Below are 18185 nucleotides of genomic sequence, written 5' to 3' on the forward strand. Positions count from 1 at the left end.
GACATTTGACTTGCTAAAAACACAAGATGAGTGACAGGAATGGCAGCAAGAAAGACCATTCAACTACCAAAAGAGATATTTAAGACAAACAATGTAGTGAGTATTAATTATTCCGTAAAGTATGCATATAAGCACTATGCAATCGTTACTTGCTTAGGAATCAAGTACAGAAAGGCAAGCACGTTATAAAATCGACTAGGAAGTTTTGACTTGGTTCATCATCCAAAGGGAAGAAAACAAGTGAGCTCAACTTCATGGATGAAGTTATCTTCAAATGAAACGTAATAAAGAGATTTGAGATAATACTATCATTAAAGACCAGCCTTGATAACTATTCTTGAATGATATCCGTGAAGAGCTATTATTTGAAAATACATAGGGGCCAAATTTGCTGAAGGAAACGAAAAGAAAACATTTATTTGATATTTATAATTTTTATGGAAATAGTTTGTTTATATGCGAATGCTCGCTAAATCAGGTTTGTGATTTAAACTTATTACAGACGGCTTAAATTGACTAGATTTCGTTTGGGCGTGTTATCGGATTTAAAAAAAGTTGCATTCTTTGTTCCAATTTTATTTTAGCGTAGATGATAATTCTATAAATATAAACAAGAGCGGTCGCTTCAACTTGGCATCTTACCTATACTTTCTCTGGGCAATTTTTTTTTTTTTTTTTTGAACATTTAACATAATCCCAATTTAAGGACTCTATTTTGGAAAACACCCTCTTTCGATTATTTTTTTGAAGTTTCTTTCACCATGAGTTCTGTAACAATTCCAGAAGATATTCCTACTTCTGTATGTAAATATGGTTTTGCTTTTGAAAAGGCGACTAGTTAAAGCTAACGAATTCCCTAGGTTTCTTCTCACTTCGATACCATTTTAATCCTTGATTTTGGGTATGAAACCAAGGTTGTTCTTGCTTGTGAGCAGAACGCCGATTGACGCATGACTCCTTATTGTAACAATTATTAACATAATTCAGATCTCAATACAGCCATTTGATTGCTCGACGCCTTCGTGAACTCCATGTTTACGCTGAGATGTTGCCATGCACTCAAAAGATTGCTGAGCTCCCCTTCAAGCCAAAGGGTGTAATCTTTTCTGGTGGCCCCTACTCTGTCTATGATGATTTTGCTCCTCATGTTGATCCCGCTGTTTTTGAACTTGACGTTCCTATTCTCGGTATTTGCTACGGTATGCAAGAGCTTGCTTGGTTGAATGGCCGTGGTGTCAGCGCAGGCATTGAAAGAGAATACGGACCTGCTATGGTTAACATTACTACCGAAAGCAAATCTGAGGTTTTCCAAAAGTTTTTTGAGTCTATGCCCAAGGAGTTTGAAGTATGGATGTCCCATGGCGATAAGTTGAATGCTTTACCCACTGGTTTTGAATCTATTGGTCAGACAAAGAACTCTCCATATGCTATCATTGCCCACAGCTCAAAGGCTATTTTTGGAATCCAATTCCATCCCGAAGTAACCCATACTCCTTTAGGCTTGCAATTGATTAAGAACTTTGCTCTTGCAATTTGTGAAGCTAAGCCAAGCTGGTCGATGGAAAATTTCGTTGACAAGGAGATTCTTCGTATTCGTAAGATGATTGGTCCCGAAGATCATGTAATTGGTGCTGTTTCCGGTGGTGTTGATTCCACTGTCGCTGCCAAGGTTTTGAAAGAAGCCATCGGCGATCGTTTCCATGCGATTATGGTTGACAATGGCTTGCTGCGTTTGAACGAAGCTGAAATAGTTCGTGAAAACCTCAAAGAACACTTGGGTATTCGTTTGACCGTCATCGATGCTTCGGACGAATTCCTTCAAAAATTAAGTGGTGTTTCTGATCCCGAGAAAAAGCGCAAAATTATTGGAAACACTTTTATTCATGTTTTTGAGCGCGAAGCCGATCGTATTTTGAAGACAACTAGCGGTAAGGTAGAGTATCTTCTCCAAGGTACCCTCTACCCTGATGTGATTGAAAGCATTTCGTTCAAGGGACCTTCTCAAACTATTAAGACCCACCATAATGTTGGGGGTCTTTTGGAAGACATGAAGCTCAAGCTTATTGAGCCTTTGCGTGAACTTTTCAAGGACGAGGTCCGTTCTCTAGGTGAGCTTCTCGGAATTGAGCGCAGCCTTGTTTGGCGCCATCCTTTCCCTGGCCCAGGTTTGGGTATCAGAATTTTGGGTGAAGTCAACCGCACTCAACTTGAAATTGCTCGTAAAGCTGACCATATCTTCATCACCGAAATCCGCAATCACGGATACTATGACAAGATTTCTCAAGCCTTCGCTGCTCTTTTGCCTGTTAAGGCTGTAGGTGTTATGGGTGATCAGCGTACTCATGAGCAAGTTATTGCGTTGCGTGCTATCACTACTTCCGATTTCATGACCGCCGATTGGTTTGATGGATTTAGTGTGAAATTTTTGAAGTTGGTAAGCTCTCGTATTTGCAACGAGGTTGCCGGTGTCAATCGTGTTCTCTATGACATTAGCAGTAAGCCCCCTGCCACTGTTGAGATGGAATAGATATTGGTGTTAATTCGTTGCTTTCGTTACCCTCACTACTGTAATTATAGTTTTTCTTTCGTTGGAGAAAAAGGTTGGAGATTTAAGGAGTAATAATCAATATTGGATTTATTGCACTATTAGTAAGTAAGATACTGTGTCATAAATATTCATCAAACAAATTGAAAATAACTTTTCATCACACAAAAAAAATTCGCTTTTAAATAGACGTTCAATGGAATTAACTAATCATCAACGGCCAGCCTTTTTCGTTACCGATTAGGCAAACTACCAAGTACAATGTCTTTTCTACATGAACATGTCGCTAGAACCGGGAGGCATAAAGTCATCATTGTCGGGCTCACCAGGAAATCTAAAACCCTGACCAGGTTTTGAACTTCTTTGTGGAAATTGGCCTCCAGATGGGCCATGTAAAGCTCGCAAGTCACCAGGCGATGTTGGATCATACCGAGCACCAGAAGGTACATAAGGCAAAACTGGAGGTTCTTCTTCACCAGTGTTATTCGTTCCTCTTTCCGGATGAAATATAGGATGATTCAATGTAGGATGCATTCCCCCATTGTTCCCAGAAGAGGGAGCACCGACGCCAGCTGGGTAAAGATCATCGGCACCAATTGATGGAAATAGAGGCTTTTGGCTAGGTAAATTTCCAAATGGTCCTGACATACCAAAGGGAGCATCGCTGGGCTGGACATCTACAAATCGAGGGTGGACAGTAGATTGCGCTACGTTTCTTGGATTCTCAGATACCGCGACGCCTTGTTCTTGAGCCCGAATATCTTGGTTTGATGGAATTATCTCATCAATTAAAGACTTCAAATCCAAATCACCTTTCGAATCCTCTTTTTGGAAAGCCCTGGCAGCAGTTATATTTGACGTCGTATTGTGACACAAAAAGTAAAACCAATTTTTCCAGTGAACGATCTTCACTGAGACACTGAAAGCGTTATCGTACTTGTAGATAAATTCTGCACCATCTGTATAAGTTTTTGGTACTTGTGTTAAGACTTCACCGCCTGGCAAAATACATTGTTGAAATGCAGCTCCAGCTTCCAAGAGTGCCTCATGAAATTTTTTTTGAACTTCCTCAAATAATAGGCTCATCCTGATAGTAAAGTACAAAAAAGTTACTTCCAAGTGTTAAAAGTGGTAATTTCTGATGCACTTACATTCTTATATCGCCTTCATATTTGTGTGACATATTTTAATATGATATTATCTTATAATCCAGTCAGACATGCGTCCAAATTATACCTCGCATAGAATAATAAAATATATAAGTTTGCATACTTTTATTAGAAAAATAAAGTTTGAATTGAATACTAAATAAGGCCGACAAGGCACAAATAATGATATTTAATAGGGTTTACACTGCCTGGGAGAATGTACGAAATTCATAGAGTAGGGATTCAATGATGAAATAAGAACAAAAGGAATCTTCTAAAGAAAGGTGAAGGCCCAAGAGTCTTATCTGTAGTTCCTGCTATTGCAAAACTAGTTGGAGGTTCCTTGTAATTTAGCAAGCATGGTCGATAATTTTCCGTTGTTACGAAGTCTAGTAAGGTCTGAGTTTCCTAAATTTTAGTTAGTATCTGAAAAAAGAACATCCATTTAAAATAGGAGAAAACATTTCAAACATACCCCCAATAAATTCATTTTTGAAAAAAATGCTTGGGACAGTTCCTTGATTCGTCTTTTCCATGAGGTATGCTAATAAAAGGTAAGAGTAAGAAAGAGTAAAAAAGTCATTGAGTTATATACCTTGTATTTCAGATCCAGAATCTAATGCTTGTTAATATACAATATACCGTTTTGCACCATACGATTGGATTTCTTCACGCTACTCACTGAAGAAGCATCCATTCATATTAAACATACCTAATAAGTCTATCTCATAAGATTTGAAAGGAGCGGTATAGTCAGTCAAGGTCTTTTTTGCTGCTGAACAATAGGGGCAATAAGATTTGCTGAAGACGGTGACAGGATTACTTGCAATCGCTTTTTCCACAAATAATTTTGCCAAAGAGCTCATATCTCTAAATTCTACTTTTCTGAGGAAAAGGTTCGGGCGGATAAAAACAGCTAAAGTGCAGAATACAAAATATACGGAGGGTATAGTGTCGCTAAGTAGACCCGATGGATTCTTTTTGTTGAAAGAAAAAAAATACTTACGAGACAGTTATCCCCGATAAAAGTTTGCTAAATGGTTTACATAAAAAAAAAAAAAGAAAAAGCAATAATGGAGAGCCATGGAAATTGAAAAAGGGAAGGGTTTACAGATGGGGTCACTTTTTAATGTTATGAATGTTGCTAAAACACGATAATACATAATTTATTTTTCAATGGACAGCTAAGCATTGGAGCTTATTAGAAAGCTCAATATTTTGATCATTTTCCACAGGAGGAAGGCCCAAGTCCTTGCTAGAAAAAGTTAGCATTTGCTTGTTTTAAAGAAAGTAATAAGAAATTTTTTGTCAATTTGGAAAAGGACTTCATCTAATACTTCTTTCCACGTGTACTTACTGCATTGCGTAGGCGTCTTCTCCATCCGCATAGTATTTACTTTCGATTCCTTGAACACTAGGAAAATTGTTAATAAAAGGTATAGATTTCGGTAATAATTATCAACATACTCAAAAGTCAAACTATCGCGGTATAAGTGAAGAGCAGCGCGATTGCTCTTTCTCACATGGAGACTCATATACTTTGCACCGTATACCTCAACCATAGCTCTTTCTAAGTAACGTTAGTAATTCAAAAATACCAAAAAGAAGAAAATGGTGAAAGAAGAATTAGATGCTAAGCTTTTTGTGCTCCGACTTCTCTACATTTAGAGAATTCTACTTACGACTCTGAACCATCATTCGCTTTGCAAGGCCCAATTGTCTATAAGAGCGCATAACGGATAAGCTAGTGACATGTCCATGGGGAATTCCGTCTTTGGGTTCTTCCTCCATTTTGGCTAATACATATCCGACAATTCTACCTTTTGGATTCGTTGCAACATAAGAGAGCATAGGCCAAGATATAGCATGATAAAGATCTAGAATGGATGTTAATATCCATAATTGAAATACAGCCCAAGTTATTTTCCAAGAAACCGTTCAAATTTGGGATTGTTCCTTACAGTACTTCAATTGATAGTTTTCCGGCAAATTATTAAGATTGCAATGCTGCATCCCCACCAAATCTTCAACGCGAGCAGGACGGATATCCATTTTGTCTAAAATTACGGGCTTTCAGCTACAAACGTGTTTTTCTACAACTTGGTGGTTGACTTTAGGTCGTCTGGAGCATCTCAAAATGAGGAAGACCACCGAACTTATGTATAAACTATTACCAACAGTTTTTTCTTTCTTTCTTTATATACAAGTAACCTACTAAATGTTTTGAAATCAGAGAGTAAAAAATCCTCAAGAGGGAAGAAATCGATTTATCTGAAAATTGACAAGGATGGCTAATATCTTTCAAATCCCTATTCGCAGCCATATGGACGCAAACACTAGGAACGGGTCGAGAAATTGACACTATAAATTGCAAGTCAAATTTCGCTATGAAATGTTCCTTGAAATAAACCAAAGGTTGTTTACTAATATTTTATAGTGCTTTTCACTAAACGAATAGTGTATGTTTTCGTGAATTTATATGGAAATTAGTGGGTCTTTTTCACTTACAGATATACGTTATTCTCCATTACCAAACACGACGAAAATTAATGGACTGGATGAATAGAAGCAATCAGCTTTACATTTCTTTAGATGCCTTTAAAAGGGTAAAAGTAAATAATAAATATGGAAAGCAACGAACCAAGAACCCACAAGAATTGGAAAAAAGACAACCACTGCAAGATAAAACGAATCAAATAGCACCAATCCATAAAAACAAAGGGTATCCAGATATTCTGCCTGATGAAATATCATTTATTAAAACACCAGAACGTAAAGGTCCAGCAAGGTCATTCCAAGAATTGTGCTTTTCGGATATACCGCCGCTGGACCCAGATTTCTCTAAAACTTTTCAACCTGTTGCAACGTCAACGCCCAAGAAAAAGGATAAAGAGAAACCAGTGCAAGCAAGGGACCAGAAGATTGAAGATGAAAGTGAATTTGATGAGTTAGCGATGTGGTTCCAATCTGCCTCTAATTTTAAACTCAACTTTTCTGAAACTTCTAGCCAAAAACAATCAATCTTAAACTGTCAAGAAGCCATTTTAAACAAATTTGCTCCTTTTGAAACAGAAACCGATGAAATTATTCTGTTTTAAACTTTACACTTATGCACATTGCAGCTCATTGGCAAAGAAAACTTAATGTATTCTGCAAGGGAAACATTGTTGGTCTGTTTCCTAAAGATAACTATTGAGTTGCTTGCGTTTAAGCAACTCCAAATGAAAACTATTAGAAGAAGGTTATTTAAGGTATTTCAAGCTAATTTTTGTTATAAAACTTCGTTCATGTCGTGAAATCGTAAGGAAAGGTTCTTCTGATGGGTCCCATACATTAACTAAATTACACACGCCAGTAGTAGGCATAGGTTGGACATTCCAAGCAAACGAAAGGATAAAAAAGCAAATTACGTATTCAAATGACAGATTCAGACAAGTCCCTGAGGTCGCGTCGAAAGCCGATCATTATAGTTGATAAAACAACTTTATTCTGGCTTTCTATACTGCATTTTTTCTACTCGGACTTCTCCATCAAAAATCCTGTAAACATATAAGATCAGAACAGCTCCTTGAACATCCATCAGCACGAAGCTGGGTGTTATTTTGGTATCATCATTCGCAGCCGATACGGTTGGTGCTCCAGTGGCAGAACCCGGATTCACGAAAAAGCAATTGTCCAGTTCAAATGCAGAGAATTTGTGAGTGTTTCCATAAAGAACGATATCAGCATCCATGTCTCTAGCCAGTATACTTAGAGCTTCAGGACTGTCCTGAGGGACAATTAAATGCCCGCTCGTATATGCCACTTTAAAAGAGCCCAAAGTCAGCTTTCCAGCAATCGGCGACTTGCTATCTATATCATAGGCTCCTCTCACCAGTTTAAGGTCTGCGCATACATGCTTTAAATAGTCGTATATAGAGGGACTCGTAAGATTACCCAAACATATTATCTGATTGATTTTCCCAGGAATCAAAAGCTGCCGAAACTGTAAAAGGTGAGTCAATTAATATTCCAAGGGAAAAAGCAAAAGGCTTTGTTCCATCCATCCAACATCATACAAACCTTTTCAGATAATTTTGGTGACCGATTAGGAATATGAAAATCACCAATAACTAGTACAAGCATTTTATACTATTGTTGGTTCTCTATAAAACTCGCAATTATTCGAGAACTAAGATATTCCTCCCTCTTGTGGTGGTTGTGTACTTATCACGTTGAACTCTGCTTTCAACAAACCTCCATTCGGTCCTTTTATCTATTCTTTTCTTTTTTTCTTTTTTGTTACGACTATTCATTTAGAGACTTCAACTAGATTTTGATTTGTTTTTTTTTTTTTTAAAATACATTTCGATCCGTAATCGTGTTGCTTAAGTTGTTTCATAAACAAACATACTTATTAATCACTTACCCAGAATTATTTGTAAAACTAAAGCCAACAAGTTTTCGTACAATTATACTTCAAATGACAGGAAAATCTTATAATAGAAGACTATGGCTTGACGGTTGCTTGGATTTCTTTCATTATGGTATGATCATTATTCTTCATGGGCTTTGACAATAGGTACAGACTAATAACATGCGAATGATAGGACACAGCAATGCTATTTTACAGGCTAAGCAGTTAGGCGACCAGCTAGTCGTGGGTGTACATTCTGATGAGGAAATTACACTTCATAAAGGTCCTCCCGTGCAAAACTTGAGTGAAAGATGCCTCGCAGCAATTACTTGCAAATGGGTAAATGAGGTTGTTCCTTACGCTCCATATGTATTTGACCTTGCTTGGATGAGAAAGTACAAATGCCAATTCGTGGTACACGGTGATGATGTATCAACTGACGCTGAAGGAAATGATTGTTATCGTCATGCAAAGGCTGTTAATCAATACCTCGAAGTCAAGCGTACAGATGGAATCAGCACTACAGAACTACTAGACCGACTATTAAACTCAACGCCATTATCAACCTACAGTATTTCTCCATCAAATATAATGACTTATGAATCAATTCTAAGAAGCTTTGCTTCTGCTCCAAACGGAAGATATCTGGACGTCAATATTTATATGTATACCCCTAGTGGTCTTGAAGAAATAATTCCTGGCGTTTTTTCGAACAAGGTGAAGCTGGAAAAGTCCGTATTATATCTTGATGGCAATTGGAGTTTATTTACTGGTATGCACATGAAAACGTTAAAGGCATGTGCAGAAACATTTCCGGATTTACCGATAGTCGTCGGACTTTTTGCAGACGACAAGTGCACCGAAAAACCAGTATTGAATCTTTTAGAAAGGACGCTTAACCTTTTGCAGTGCAAGTATGTTTCGGCTGTAATAATCGATCCTCCCTCTGCAAAGAGCTATAATATATTAGAATCCTTGAAAGTGAAATTTGGAAGCCTTATTGAAGACGTTTCGTATCCCGATATCTTTGTAAAAGATCAAAATACGTATCAAGTCACTTTAAGAGAGGAGCCAACTGAAAGCTTTCATATATTAGACAAGCAAGGATCGGAAGCAATCAAACAGCGGATTTTGTCAAAAAAGCAGGAGTTTGAAGATCGTCAACGCAAGAAGCTAAAAAAGAACGCAACGGAAAACACCACCATTCACACATGCATTACCCGTTAATTGATATCTCTAATTCATTCTACTTTCTTTAGATGTCTCATTTAAAAATCACATTAAGCATATGACTTCCTTATTATTAATGGAAAAACATAATAAACCCCAAATTAGAAAGTTAAATAAAACACATAGGTATTATACACTCATCTTCATCTTGATAGGCCCCCAAGGTTCGTATCCTTCAATAATAAAATCTTCTATACCGAATTGATCAATTTTTCCAATGTCACTCGCATCACGTCTAAATGACAATGTAGGAAAAGCTTTTGGAGTGCGAACCAACTGTGTTTGAAGGGCCTCAAAATGGTCGTTGTAAATATGACAATCGCCCATAACATGTATAAATTCAGTAGCTTCATATCCGCACATATACGCAACCATATGGGTCAAAACAGAATAAGATGCAATATTAAAAGGAACTCCAAGACCCATATCAGCTGAGCGTTGATACATCATACAAGATAACTCTGGCTTTCCACCAAGTTTACTTGGTTCATTCACATAAAACTGGCAAAAGATATGGCATGGGGGTAAAGCCATCTCGGGCATTGCAAGAGGGTTCCAGGCAGACATGATTATACGACGATCATAGGGGTTTGTTTTCAATGTGTGGATTACCTTTGCGAGCTGATCTACACCTTTGCCTGTGTAATCGGCATCACAGCCAACATATTCAGCACCAAAGTGCCTCCATTGAAAACCATAAACCGGACCCAAGTCACCAGCTCTACGGTGATGCAAACCAAGCAGGTCAAGAAATTCTCTACTTCCATTTCCATCCCAAATATGTATACCCTTTTCAGTTAAGTGATTTGCGTCAGTATCACCACGGATGAACCATAAAAGTTCTTCCAAAACACCACGCAAAAAGACGCGTTTAGTCGTTAACAAAGGAAGTGTTTGATTACGCAAAGAAAAGCGCAATTGAGGGGGGGCAAACACAGAACGAGTACCAGTACCAGTACGATCAGGGCGAGACCTTCCGTACTGCATAACATAACGAATCAAATCGAGATATTGGTTTTCTTCATGACTGGGTTTGGGAGGAGCTCGAACGGAGGATAAACCGGGTTGATGAGGCGATTGATATTGAGCAAGCTGCTCCGAATGTACGCTTGGAGCGACAAACTTGGCGGACGCTTTCTTGGTCGAAGAAGGCTGGGAAGTAGGGGGTTCTAGGATGGATGAAGAGTTACTAGAAGGCAAAGAGGAGGCTTTGGGAGTAACGTCGATGTAAGAAGGAGCTGCTTCATCGGTTTCACTATCTTGTCCTTTAGAGTCTTGATCATCATTATCATCGTAATTGGATTCTTCATTATCGGTACCGCTAGACTCTTCCTCATCTTGGTTTTCAATGTTTTTCACGGCATTGGGCACTACCTTCTTATGTTCAAGACGCAAGTGTTCCGCAACTTTGGATACAATGTTTCGCCATTCAGCCATGCCGCCCATTCCGATGTCTCCGCAAGCAAGGACTTTTTCAATGGGCAAGATAATCTCTGTATTTTTGTAAATACGGCCAATGGTCTCCATATGTTCTTGGGTAATGGGGTTGGTCCACATCATTGTGTTCATGGCAGGTGCAAGCAGGATCGGTTTATGCAATGCCCAGGCTCTTACCAAAGAGGTTAAGAGATTATCACAAATTCCACTAGCGACTTTAGCCATTGTATTTGCACTCAAGGGAGCAATCAATAACAAATGAGCCCAGCGACGCAATTCTATATGCGTGATAGGACTATCCAAGCCATTCCAGCAAGTCCAATCATCGGCATTAGTATACACTTTGACTCCAAGAGACGTGAGGGCCTCGGTTTCCACAAAATTACGAGCTGGATCTGTAAGGATAACTTGCACGTCGACGCCGTCGTAAGTTAAAAGGGCCTTGACAATTAACACCAATTTAATAGCCGCCACTGAGCCTGTAGCCGCTACCAGAACATGATGCTTGGAATCCGTGAGTTGATGCTCCTTCTCCATAATCATGGGATTCTTGACAGCCCGTGCTGCAAACCTTGCATGTAAGGGCTGAGTCATGTTGAAAATGAATCCAATCTCAATAAAAAGAAGAAAAAGAGGGAATCTCTATAGTATTTATATCCTAATACTGCCTTGGTTAAAAAAGGAAGTTACCCTAAACAAGTCTCTTTTAGCGATTTCTTTAACGCCCGCGATATATTGTGCAATTTGCACTGTACTACCGTAAATATATATTTTGGTACAAACTTTTATAGTGGACATGGTATACAAAGATAAAGCATTCTTTCAAAGACATTCATGATGTTTGCAAGTAAAAACATTACTAATCATGTAGCTCAGAATCCATAAGCTCACGATGCTCAAAACATTAGAAAGCTGAAAGATATTACAAGGTTGGAAATATACGTAAAAATCCACATTTCACTACAAAACATATATTGACACAGTACAATTTTTAACCGCAGAAAGATACAATTCCATTTATTGCTAATAAGCTTAGAATTGGATAGCAGCACCCTGTAAGACTTGTTAGTAAAATTTGAACAGACGTCTTTATCTGGGACTGAGCAGCATCCTTGTATGCTTGCGACATTATAAAGGTTATAGAGTTTAAAGCTCGTGGTAAAACATACCTTGGTCTTCTTCTCACCACCAAGCTCAAAGTGCTTGCAACGCTTCAAGCTGATTTGGTTCTTGTACTTGCAAGCAACACATTCCAAACGAAGGACAACCTTCTTGGTAACCTTGGCCTTTCTGTGAAAGACGGGCTTGGTTTGACCACCGAAACCACTTTGCTTGCGGTCATAACGACGCTTACCTTGAGCAACCTTAGAGTCGGGACCCTTCTTGTATTGAGTGACTCTGTGTAAGGTGTGCTTGTGGCAGTTCTTACCAGGACAGTAAGTCTTACGAGTCTTGGGAATGTTCACCATTTTTTCTTGTTTACGGTTGCTGGTTGGCGGTGATTAAGAGCTTGACACTTAAAAGTTTCGACTCAAATTGAGTGTTATGCTCATGTGACTGTTTTCATCCATTTTAGGGTAGGGCCATCCTCTACTGCCTTTCATTCCAGCATCTCATTCCTTACTTTTACCGTGTCTTTCGTTACGTGCACATACCGTAAAGTAGCGCGTTACGCTACTTGAATATTGTATCATATAAATGCAATACGATGTTAAAATTATATTAGTTGAATACAATAATGGAAACTAAAGTCATGAAATTTCGCTATACCAAGCGTAGAATGGCTGTTACATAACATTGTGGATGCAAAGCTTGAAATTCAAAAAAAAGAGTATTGCCAATGCTACAAGTCGAACTTTTTACCATCCTCAAACTACCAAATCGTCCCCTGAGTAGGTAGGTCAACCTTTCGATGTGATTAATTTGGGTTCTCTTGACTGCAAAAGCCTCTTCTCGTACAACGGGTTCAGTGATGTAAGTCTTGAAACGATGCGATAAAAATCAATCACCGCTTCCATAAACATTTCCTTTGCTATATTTTACGTCAAGGTGACGACTCGAAGCCGGCTTTATAAGAAATCCATAAAACGCAAGAAAGTTCCCTTTCTCCATACCAATTCTTCTTGAAGCATTCAACACATACTATAGCCTGTCACTGCTTATAACACCGTTTACGAAAAAGTATATTCTTTGTCTTCTCATTATGTCTTTAGTTTACAGCCTTGTGCCTTACGTTCGTCCTAGTGCAATCGTTTTGGGCGTTGCTTTCGACCATGCTGCCTCTTTTTTGGTTTATGGACCCTTGATGGGTGACCTCTGGAAGAAAGCGTAAGTGAAAACCTGTCCTTGTAGCCAATATATGCTATGACTAGGTCTGCAAATACTAATTTTCAATATTAGAATGGCTCCTGCTCCTCTTCATACTCAACCTTCTAGTCCTGCCAAAAAGGTAGCCACAACCTATACGAGTAATCTCTTAAGTGCCTGCATTCAAACTTACTCCGTCGCTGCGCTCTTGCAGTTAACTGGAACTGTAAGTATGAAAGGTGCCTTTTATGTAGGGCTTTATGTGTTTGGAGCATCAGGATTGCCTGATATAGTCGACTACATATTCACAGAGAAACGAGGTTGCTCTTACACATTAGTAAAAACAGTTTCTTCTTTAGTGAAAAGTGTAGGCATGAGCATGGTTTTATTGGGCTATGGAATCCGCCACAATGAGGTTTAACAAGATTTCTGTACTCTGTTTCCTGTCTTTTTATTCAAAAGCAATACACGAATGAGTTAGTTATGAATAAATACATTTATGAATTTCATACTTTAGTGCAAGTATCTTTTCTTTGTTTTTGATTTATTCATTCTTGATATCAATCATATATTACACTCATACATCAATTTATGTTAGCGAATTATCCTCGTCTTCAGCATCCTGATATGCCTCATAATCATCTGTCGAAATAGTATCATTCCTGCGGTGATGTCCAACACGGGGAACAGTTCCCTTTTCATTCGTTTCTCTCTCTTCTGTTATCCTAGGACCAGTTGATGGCAAAATAACATCACTAGTATCTCCTAGTTTTTTTGGCAATTCGCTTGAGACTTTATCATACGCATCGTATGGTTGAGACGGATCAATCCCCTTTTCAGTGGGACCAATCTTTTCTTCAGCGTGATCAAACCCGAAAAGATTCGTGGTTGATGGTAAATCTACATCGGTACTACTATGATTATCCTCCTGTGACTCGCTTGAGGCATTATGTACTATATCCGTAAGAGAAGAACCCGTTTCTTTCTCTTCAGCATGACCGGCTTCATCGTGGGTTATAGATGGTGGAACATTACTGTTTTTCATAGCGTCTAGCGAATCACTCGAGGCATTACGCGCCATATTCATTAACGAAGGGCCCGTTTCTTCCTCTTCAGCATGACCGGCTTCATCGTCGGTTATAGATGGTGGAGCATTACTGTTTTTCATAGCGTCTAGCGAATCACTCGAGGCATTACGCGCCATATCCGTAAGAGAAGAACCCGTTTCTTTCTCTTCAGCATGACCGGCTTCATCGTCGGTTATAGATGATGGAGCATTACTGTTTTTCATAGCGTCTAGCGAATCACTTGAGACATTACGCGCCATATCCATTAACGAAGGGCCCGTTTCTTCCTTTTCAGCATGACCGGCTTCATCGTCGGTTATATATGGTGGAGCATTACTGTTTTTCATAGCGTCCCGCGACTCACTTGAGACACCATCATACGTCGTATCCACTTGGGAAAAATTTGGGATTCCAGAATGAGCATTAGTGGGTAAGCTTTTAGCATTGTAATCTCGCTTTTCATCTTCTGTAGATATAGACTTCTCCGTATTATTGAAGGCACCTTTCCATAAGAGTTTCCGATTCTGCTCATCTTGCACCAATCGACGACGTTCAATTTCTTCAACACCACCAATCTTTCGTAATCTATCGTCATTAATAAAATCTTGAATTTCTTTTTCAAACTCGTCCTCGTGTAAGAGAACCTTCTTTCGTTGAAAAGCTTCAAACCGTTCAATAGCCTGAAGTCTGACATCGCTATCTGGTCTCAATTTTAAAACATCCGTGTGAATCTGTTCACGAATTCCTTTGATGTCCCCTGAAGCAGGCTTCACAGCTAAAGGCTTGCTTTTAATTCCAGATTTTGCTTGAAGCTGGGCAATAGCAGAAACATTTGATAAAACAGTTGTAACCGAATCAAAATCTTTATTTAAATCCGCTACAAGGCTCGTATGATTATCCAAAAACTCTTGTTCTTGCACAATCGCATTCAACTCTTTTTCCCATTGCTTTTTCCATGTTGGTGTTACTTCTTCGATCGACTTTTGCAACGAACGTATATTATTCTCAATGAATTCTTTTTCCTTGTTTAAATAAGAAGTCTGATCCAAACCTGGGCGGACTTTTCGAAGTAAAACGTCAGACCTTAAGAGCTCAATTTGATCATTAATATCATCAAACCTTTTAACTAAAGATTTAGCGGCAGCTTCAATGGAATCTTTGCTTCTCAGGATGTATCCACGATCAAACCCAAATCCAGAGGCTTTTCTGTTAATTATATTCATTTGGTTTCTAAAGTCGTTAAGTTGCAAAGGGATCTTCGCGAAAGATGTAGCAAAAACTTGCTTCAAAGAAGCTAGCTCCAGTTGCATGGACTTGACTTTCTGATAATTGGTAGAATCGGTCACAAGTCTGCCGCGTTTGGAGTCTTTAATAGGAGACGAAAGCTGAAATGGAACATTCGTAGTATGCTTATTGCCTAATTTCCTTTCTATATTTATTAAACGTTGAAGCAATTCCTGAAATAATGGGGGACTCTCTATTTCTTCGTTTGGAGGTTCTTCATGGGATCGAGCGGTTTCAACCATCGCTTTAGCACCATTAGCCGGTGATTCTTCTTTGGTTTTCAGTTGTTCTTTCTGAGCTACTACCAATGATTTAGGTTTCATATCCGAATAGTCTTCCAATAAATAATTCACCTTGGTATCGTAATCTTCAATATAAAATTCAAAGGAGAAATCTATAAACTCATTCCCAAACTTAGATTGAAAAAGGGCTTCTAACTTCTCCTGCGTATCAACTACTGAAGACGAAACCACTTTATAGGTTTTATTGTTGAACTTTAAATAATAAACGAAACTCCCGTGATTTCGCTCAAATTCCCTGACGTCTTCTTGCTTGTGCAAGGATTCGTCGTTTTTGTCAGTAAATTCTCGATTGTCTATAGGACGTCTCTCCTCCTTTGGCATTTCTGAGCGATCATTTGCGACTTCCATATTACCAGAAGGGAGCGGCCGTTCATCAACAGGAGGATATTCGTTTTCATTCTTTTCTTCGTTGATGGGCGCCTTGGCGCCGCCACCATCTATGTTCAAATTGTTGTTGGTTTTGACCAAACGATCTAATTCTTCAAGTGAATCATGTTTAAACCCTTCGGATATTTCATTGCTTGATGCTTTAACGTTTAGATCGGCAAATGGATGTTTTGTCTCAGCATCTTCTTCATTCAGGTAATCCCGAGTTTCTCTATTTAGTTTACTTAACGTTGAATTCGCACCCATAGGTTGTTGAGGCAAAGAAACCATTTCTATAGTATTGACCTGAGATACTTTGTTCTCTTGTAAACTTTGTGGATCCCGATTATGCGTTTCCTCAAGAGACTCAACTGCCCGTGAAGGCGTTTTTATTTCCTGTGGAGTTTCAGATTTTGATTCCAAAGCTGAAGATGCTTCATTTGGAATTGGGGAAGTGAATGAACGACTTCTAGGTAGTAACACTGGTGTACTAGAGGGTACATATTTGGGAGAAGTAGTTTTATTGGAAGAAAAAGATCTCGTTCCGGAAGACGTTGTCATAGATCTTTGAGGGGTTCTTTGATTGTTTTTTGACAAATCGGAAGTATTTTGATTATTCAATTTATATGCGTAAGAAGGATCCCCTGATTTTAGAGAATTAGAATTGGGAAAGCCACTATTTGGGCTTCGACCTATATTGAAATCCTTCGTACCATTGTCCTCAGATAAATGATTTAATTTGTCGAAGCGAGATTCCTCTGTCGGGCTTTTGACAGAAGTATCCAACGACTTAATATCTGCTGCTTGCGAGTCAGTTAGTAAATCGCGCACAGATTCAACAGTTATTTTATTTCTCTGGATATCATCATTGGGTCCTTGCTGAACACTTTTATTCATTTTAGATAAGCGTTTACTAGCTCGTCGTTCAAGAGAGGAAGATTGCTTGAGAGCATTCAAAGCATTTGGCGTATCAGGAAAAGCTGGAGGGCCCAAAAAGCTTTCGAAATTTGTGCTTCGTGTACAGAAAGCATACTCACTACTCCCTTTCCTCGAAGTGTTTTCTTCCGACCCTCGACTGGCCTGTGATTCTTTGCGAGGTCTTAAAAATCGCGATTTATAGAGGGATTGCTTATATTTTAAGCTCTTAAGAAGATGCATGATTATTTCTCGGACATGTGGGAGATGACGCTGAAGGGATTCTGTTGAAGGGATTTCGGCTAGCGTCTCTTCAAGTATAGAACGCAATTCAAATGGGAAATCTTCCAGGTCTAAGCTTTCTATTCCCACTTCTTTAAAAATCCTTATGGTCATATTAAATTCAGTGACGAGTCGAATATAAATAGCTGAGACATCGTCCGGTTCTGCAAGTTGTTTGCTCCATTTAGTTAAGCTTTCCAACAATTGTTTTGTTATCACCAGTAGTTTTGTTACAGAAGATTCAATCGAATTAGCTATGGGCGTGAACTTATCTCCAGAATGATTTCTAGCAGACGTTACGGAAGGTGCCCTTTGCAAATTGCTGACTGAAGGATATCGTTGAGACGAAGAATTCATAGAATCTGTTCTCTGTCTTAATAGTTCTGGATTATTTGAACAAGGTAATTCTTGACCATTGTTATGAAAAGACATCTCGAAATTACATAAAATTCAAAAAGTCGACGTTATAGTAAAAAACTTAAGCCTTAAGCCAGAAACGATGAATAAATAAATAAACGCATAAGATAAAACAAAAAAAAGCAAAATGTTTAAGAATGCCTATGAGGGATACAGACTTTGCTATGATCTGAAGATGGTTGTGGTCCCAGCTAGATAAGCTCTCGTGACAGAGAAGGTAAAGGTATTGACGAATCTCAGACTTGAGCTATTTGATGTCTTTTAAATGAAGTGCCAAGACAGCAAATTTGTATCCTTTTACCTAAGCGTATATGGGAGTTATTGCGACTTAAAATAATTACACTGGTAAAATCAAGTTGGTTACGAACAAAAGATAGGCAAAGGCAAGCCCAATATTAGGTACTTATATATACTCAGCTTTTGGATTATTTATATATATATAGTAGATATGACAATCCCAGAAACCGTGTACAATTCAAACATTAACGT

General features: G+C 38.6%; 11 protein-coding genes across 11 annotated transcripts; 4 read left to right on the forward strand and 7 right to left on the reverse strand.

The window, feature by feature from the left end:
• Positions 1 to 761: 761 nt before the first annotated feature.
• Positions 762 to 2527, forward strand: gua2 (GMP synthase [glutamine-hydrolyzing] Gua2; the record flags this gene model as incomplete). The annotated part of the gene is made up of 3 exons (XM_056181840.1): positions 762 to 800; positions 861 to 901; positions 988 to 2527. 3 exons carry the CDS (start codon positions 762 to 764, stop codon positions 2525 to 2527), a joined length of 1620 nt encoding a protein of 539 aa, XP_056037912.1.
• Positions 2528 to 2815: 288 nt separating this feature from the next.
• Positions 2816 to 3631, reverse strand: fub1 (PI31 proteasome inhibitor Fub1; the record flags this gene model as incomplete). The annotated part of the gene is made up of 1 exon (XM_056181841.1): positions 2816 to 3631. The coding sequence occupies one exon, from the start codon at positions 3629 to 3631 to the stop codon at positions 2816 to 2818; it is 816 nt and encodes a 271-aa protein (XP_056037988.1).
• Positions 3632 to 4021: 390 nt separating this feature from the next.
• grx2 (glutaredoxin Grx2) lies at positions 4022 to 4559 on the reverse strand (the record flags this gene model as incomplete). The annotated part of the gene is made up of 4 exons (XM_056181842.1): positions 4022 to 4101; positions 4169 to 4237; positions 4289 to 4309; positions 4406 to 4559. The coding sequence occupies 4 exons, from the start codon at positions 4557 to 4559 to the stop codon at positions 4022 to 4024; spliced, it is 324 nt and encodes a 107-aa protein (XP_056037987.1).
• A 307-nt stretch (positions 4560 to 4866) lies between these two features.
• On the reverse strand, positions 4867 to 5745 carry naa10 (NatA N-acetyltransferase complex catalytic subunit Naa10; the record flags this gene model as incomplete). The annotated part of the gene is made up of 5 exons (XM_056181843.1): positions 4867 to 4948; positions 5051 to 5107; positions 5161 to 5263; positions 5376 to 5570; positions 5655 to 5745. 5 exons carry the CDS (start codon positions 5743 to 5745, stop codon positions 4867 to 4869), a joined length of 528 nt encoding a protein of 175 aa, XP_056038268.1.
• A 497-nt stretch (positions 5746 to 6242) lies between these two features.
• On the forward strand, positions 6243 to 6791 carry moa1 (meiosis-specific kinetochore regulator (Meikin) Moa1; the record flags this gene model as incomplete). The annotated part of the gene is made up of 1 exon (XM_056181844.1): positions 6243 to 6791. One exon carries the CDS (start codon positions 6243 to 6245, stop codon positions 6789 to 6791), a length of 549 nt encoding a protein of 182 aa, XP_056037985.1.
• Positions 6792 to 7177: 386 nt separating this feature from the next.
• Positions 7178 to 7818, reverse strand: vps29 (retromer complex subunit Vps29; the record flags this gene model as incomplete). Its single annotated transcript, XM_056181845.1, has 2 exons — positions 7178 to 7678; positions 7756 to 7818. 2 exons carry the CDS (start codon positions 7816 to 7818, stop codon positions 7178 to 7180), a joined length of 564 nt encoding a protein of 187 aa, XP_056037984.1.
• Positions 7819 to 8155: 337 nt separating this feature from the next.
• On the forward strand, positions 8156 to 9316 carry ect1 (ethanolamine-phosphate cytidylyltransferase; the record flags this gene model as incomplete). The annotated part of the gene is made up of 2 exons (XM_056181846.1): positions 8156 to 8219; positions 8283 to 9316. The coding sequence occupies 2 exons, from the start codon at positions 8156 to 8158 to the stop codon at positions 9314 to 9316; spliced, it is 1098 nt and encodes a 365-aa protein (XP_056037983.1).
• Positions 9317 to 9448: 132 nt separating this feature from the next.
• Positions 9449 to 11350, reverse strand: hal3 (thymidylate synthase / protein phosphatase inhibitor moonlighting protein Hal3; the record flags this gene model as incomplete). Its single annotated transcript, XM_056181847.1, has 1 exon — positions 9449 to 11350. One exon carries the CDS (start codon positions 11348 to 11350, stop codon positions 9449 to 9451), a length of 1902 nt encoding a protein of 633 aa, XP_056037982.1.
• A 438-nt stretch (positions 11351 to 11788) lies between these two features.
• On the reverse strand, positions 11789 to 12225 carry rpl42 (60S ribosomal protein L36/L42; the record flags this gene model as incomplete). The annotated part of the gene is made up of 2 exons (XM_056181848.1): positions 11789 to 11809; positions 11926 to 12225. 2 exons carry the CDS (start codon positions 12223 to 12225, stop codon positions 11789 to 11791), a joined length of 321 nt encoding a protein of 106 aa, XP_056037981.1.
• A 734-nt stretch (positions 12226 to 12959) lies between these two features.
• SOMG_03058 (DUF1761 family protein) lies at positions 12960 to 13484 on the forward strand (the record flags this gene model as incomplete). The annotated part of the gene is made up of 2 exons (XM_056181849.1): positions 12960 to 13084; positions 13157 to 13484. The coding sequence occupies 2 exons, from the start codon at positions 12960 to 12962 to the stop codon at positions 13482 to 13484; spliced, it is 453 nt and encodes a 150-aa protein (XP_056037991.1).
• Positions 13485 to 13652: 168 nt separating this feature from the next.
• On the reverse strand, positions 13653 to 17711 carry bud6 (actin nucleation-promoting factor Bud6/Aip3; the record flags this gene model as incomplete). Its single annotated transcript, XM_056181850.1, has 1 exon — positions 13653 to 17711. One exon carries the CDS (start codon positions 17709 to 17711, stop codon positions 13653 to 13655), a length of 4059 nt encoding a protein of 1352 aa, XP_056037990.1.
• Positions 17712 to 18185: the final 474 nt, after the last annotated feature.

Source organism: Schizosaccharomyces osmophilus, chromosome 2 (assembly GCF_027921745.1).
Source record: "Schizosaccharomyces osmophilus chromosome 2, complete sequence".
Lineage (NCBI taxonomy): Eukaryota > Fungi > Ascomycota > Schizosaccharomycetes > Schizosaccharomycetales > Schizosaccharomycetaceae > Schizosaccharomyces > Schizosaccharomyces osmophilus.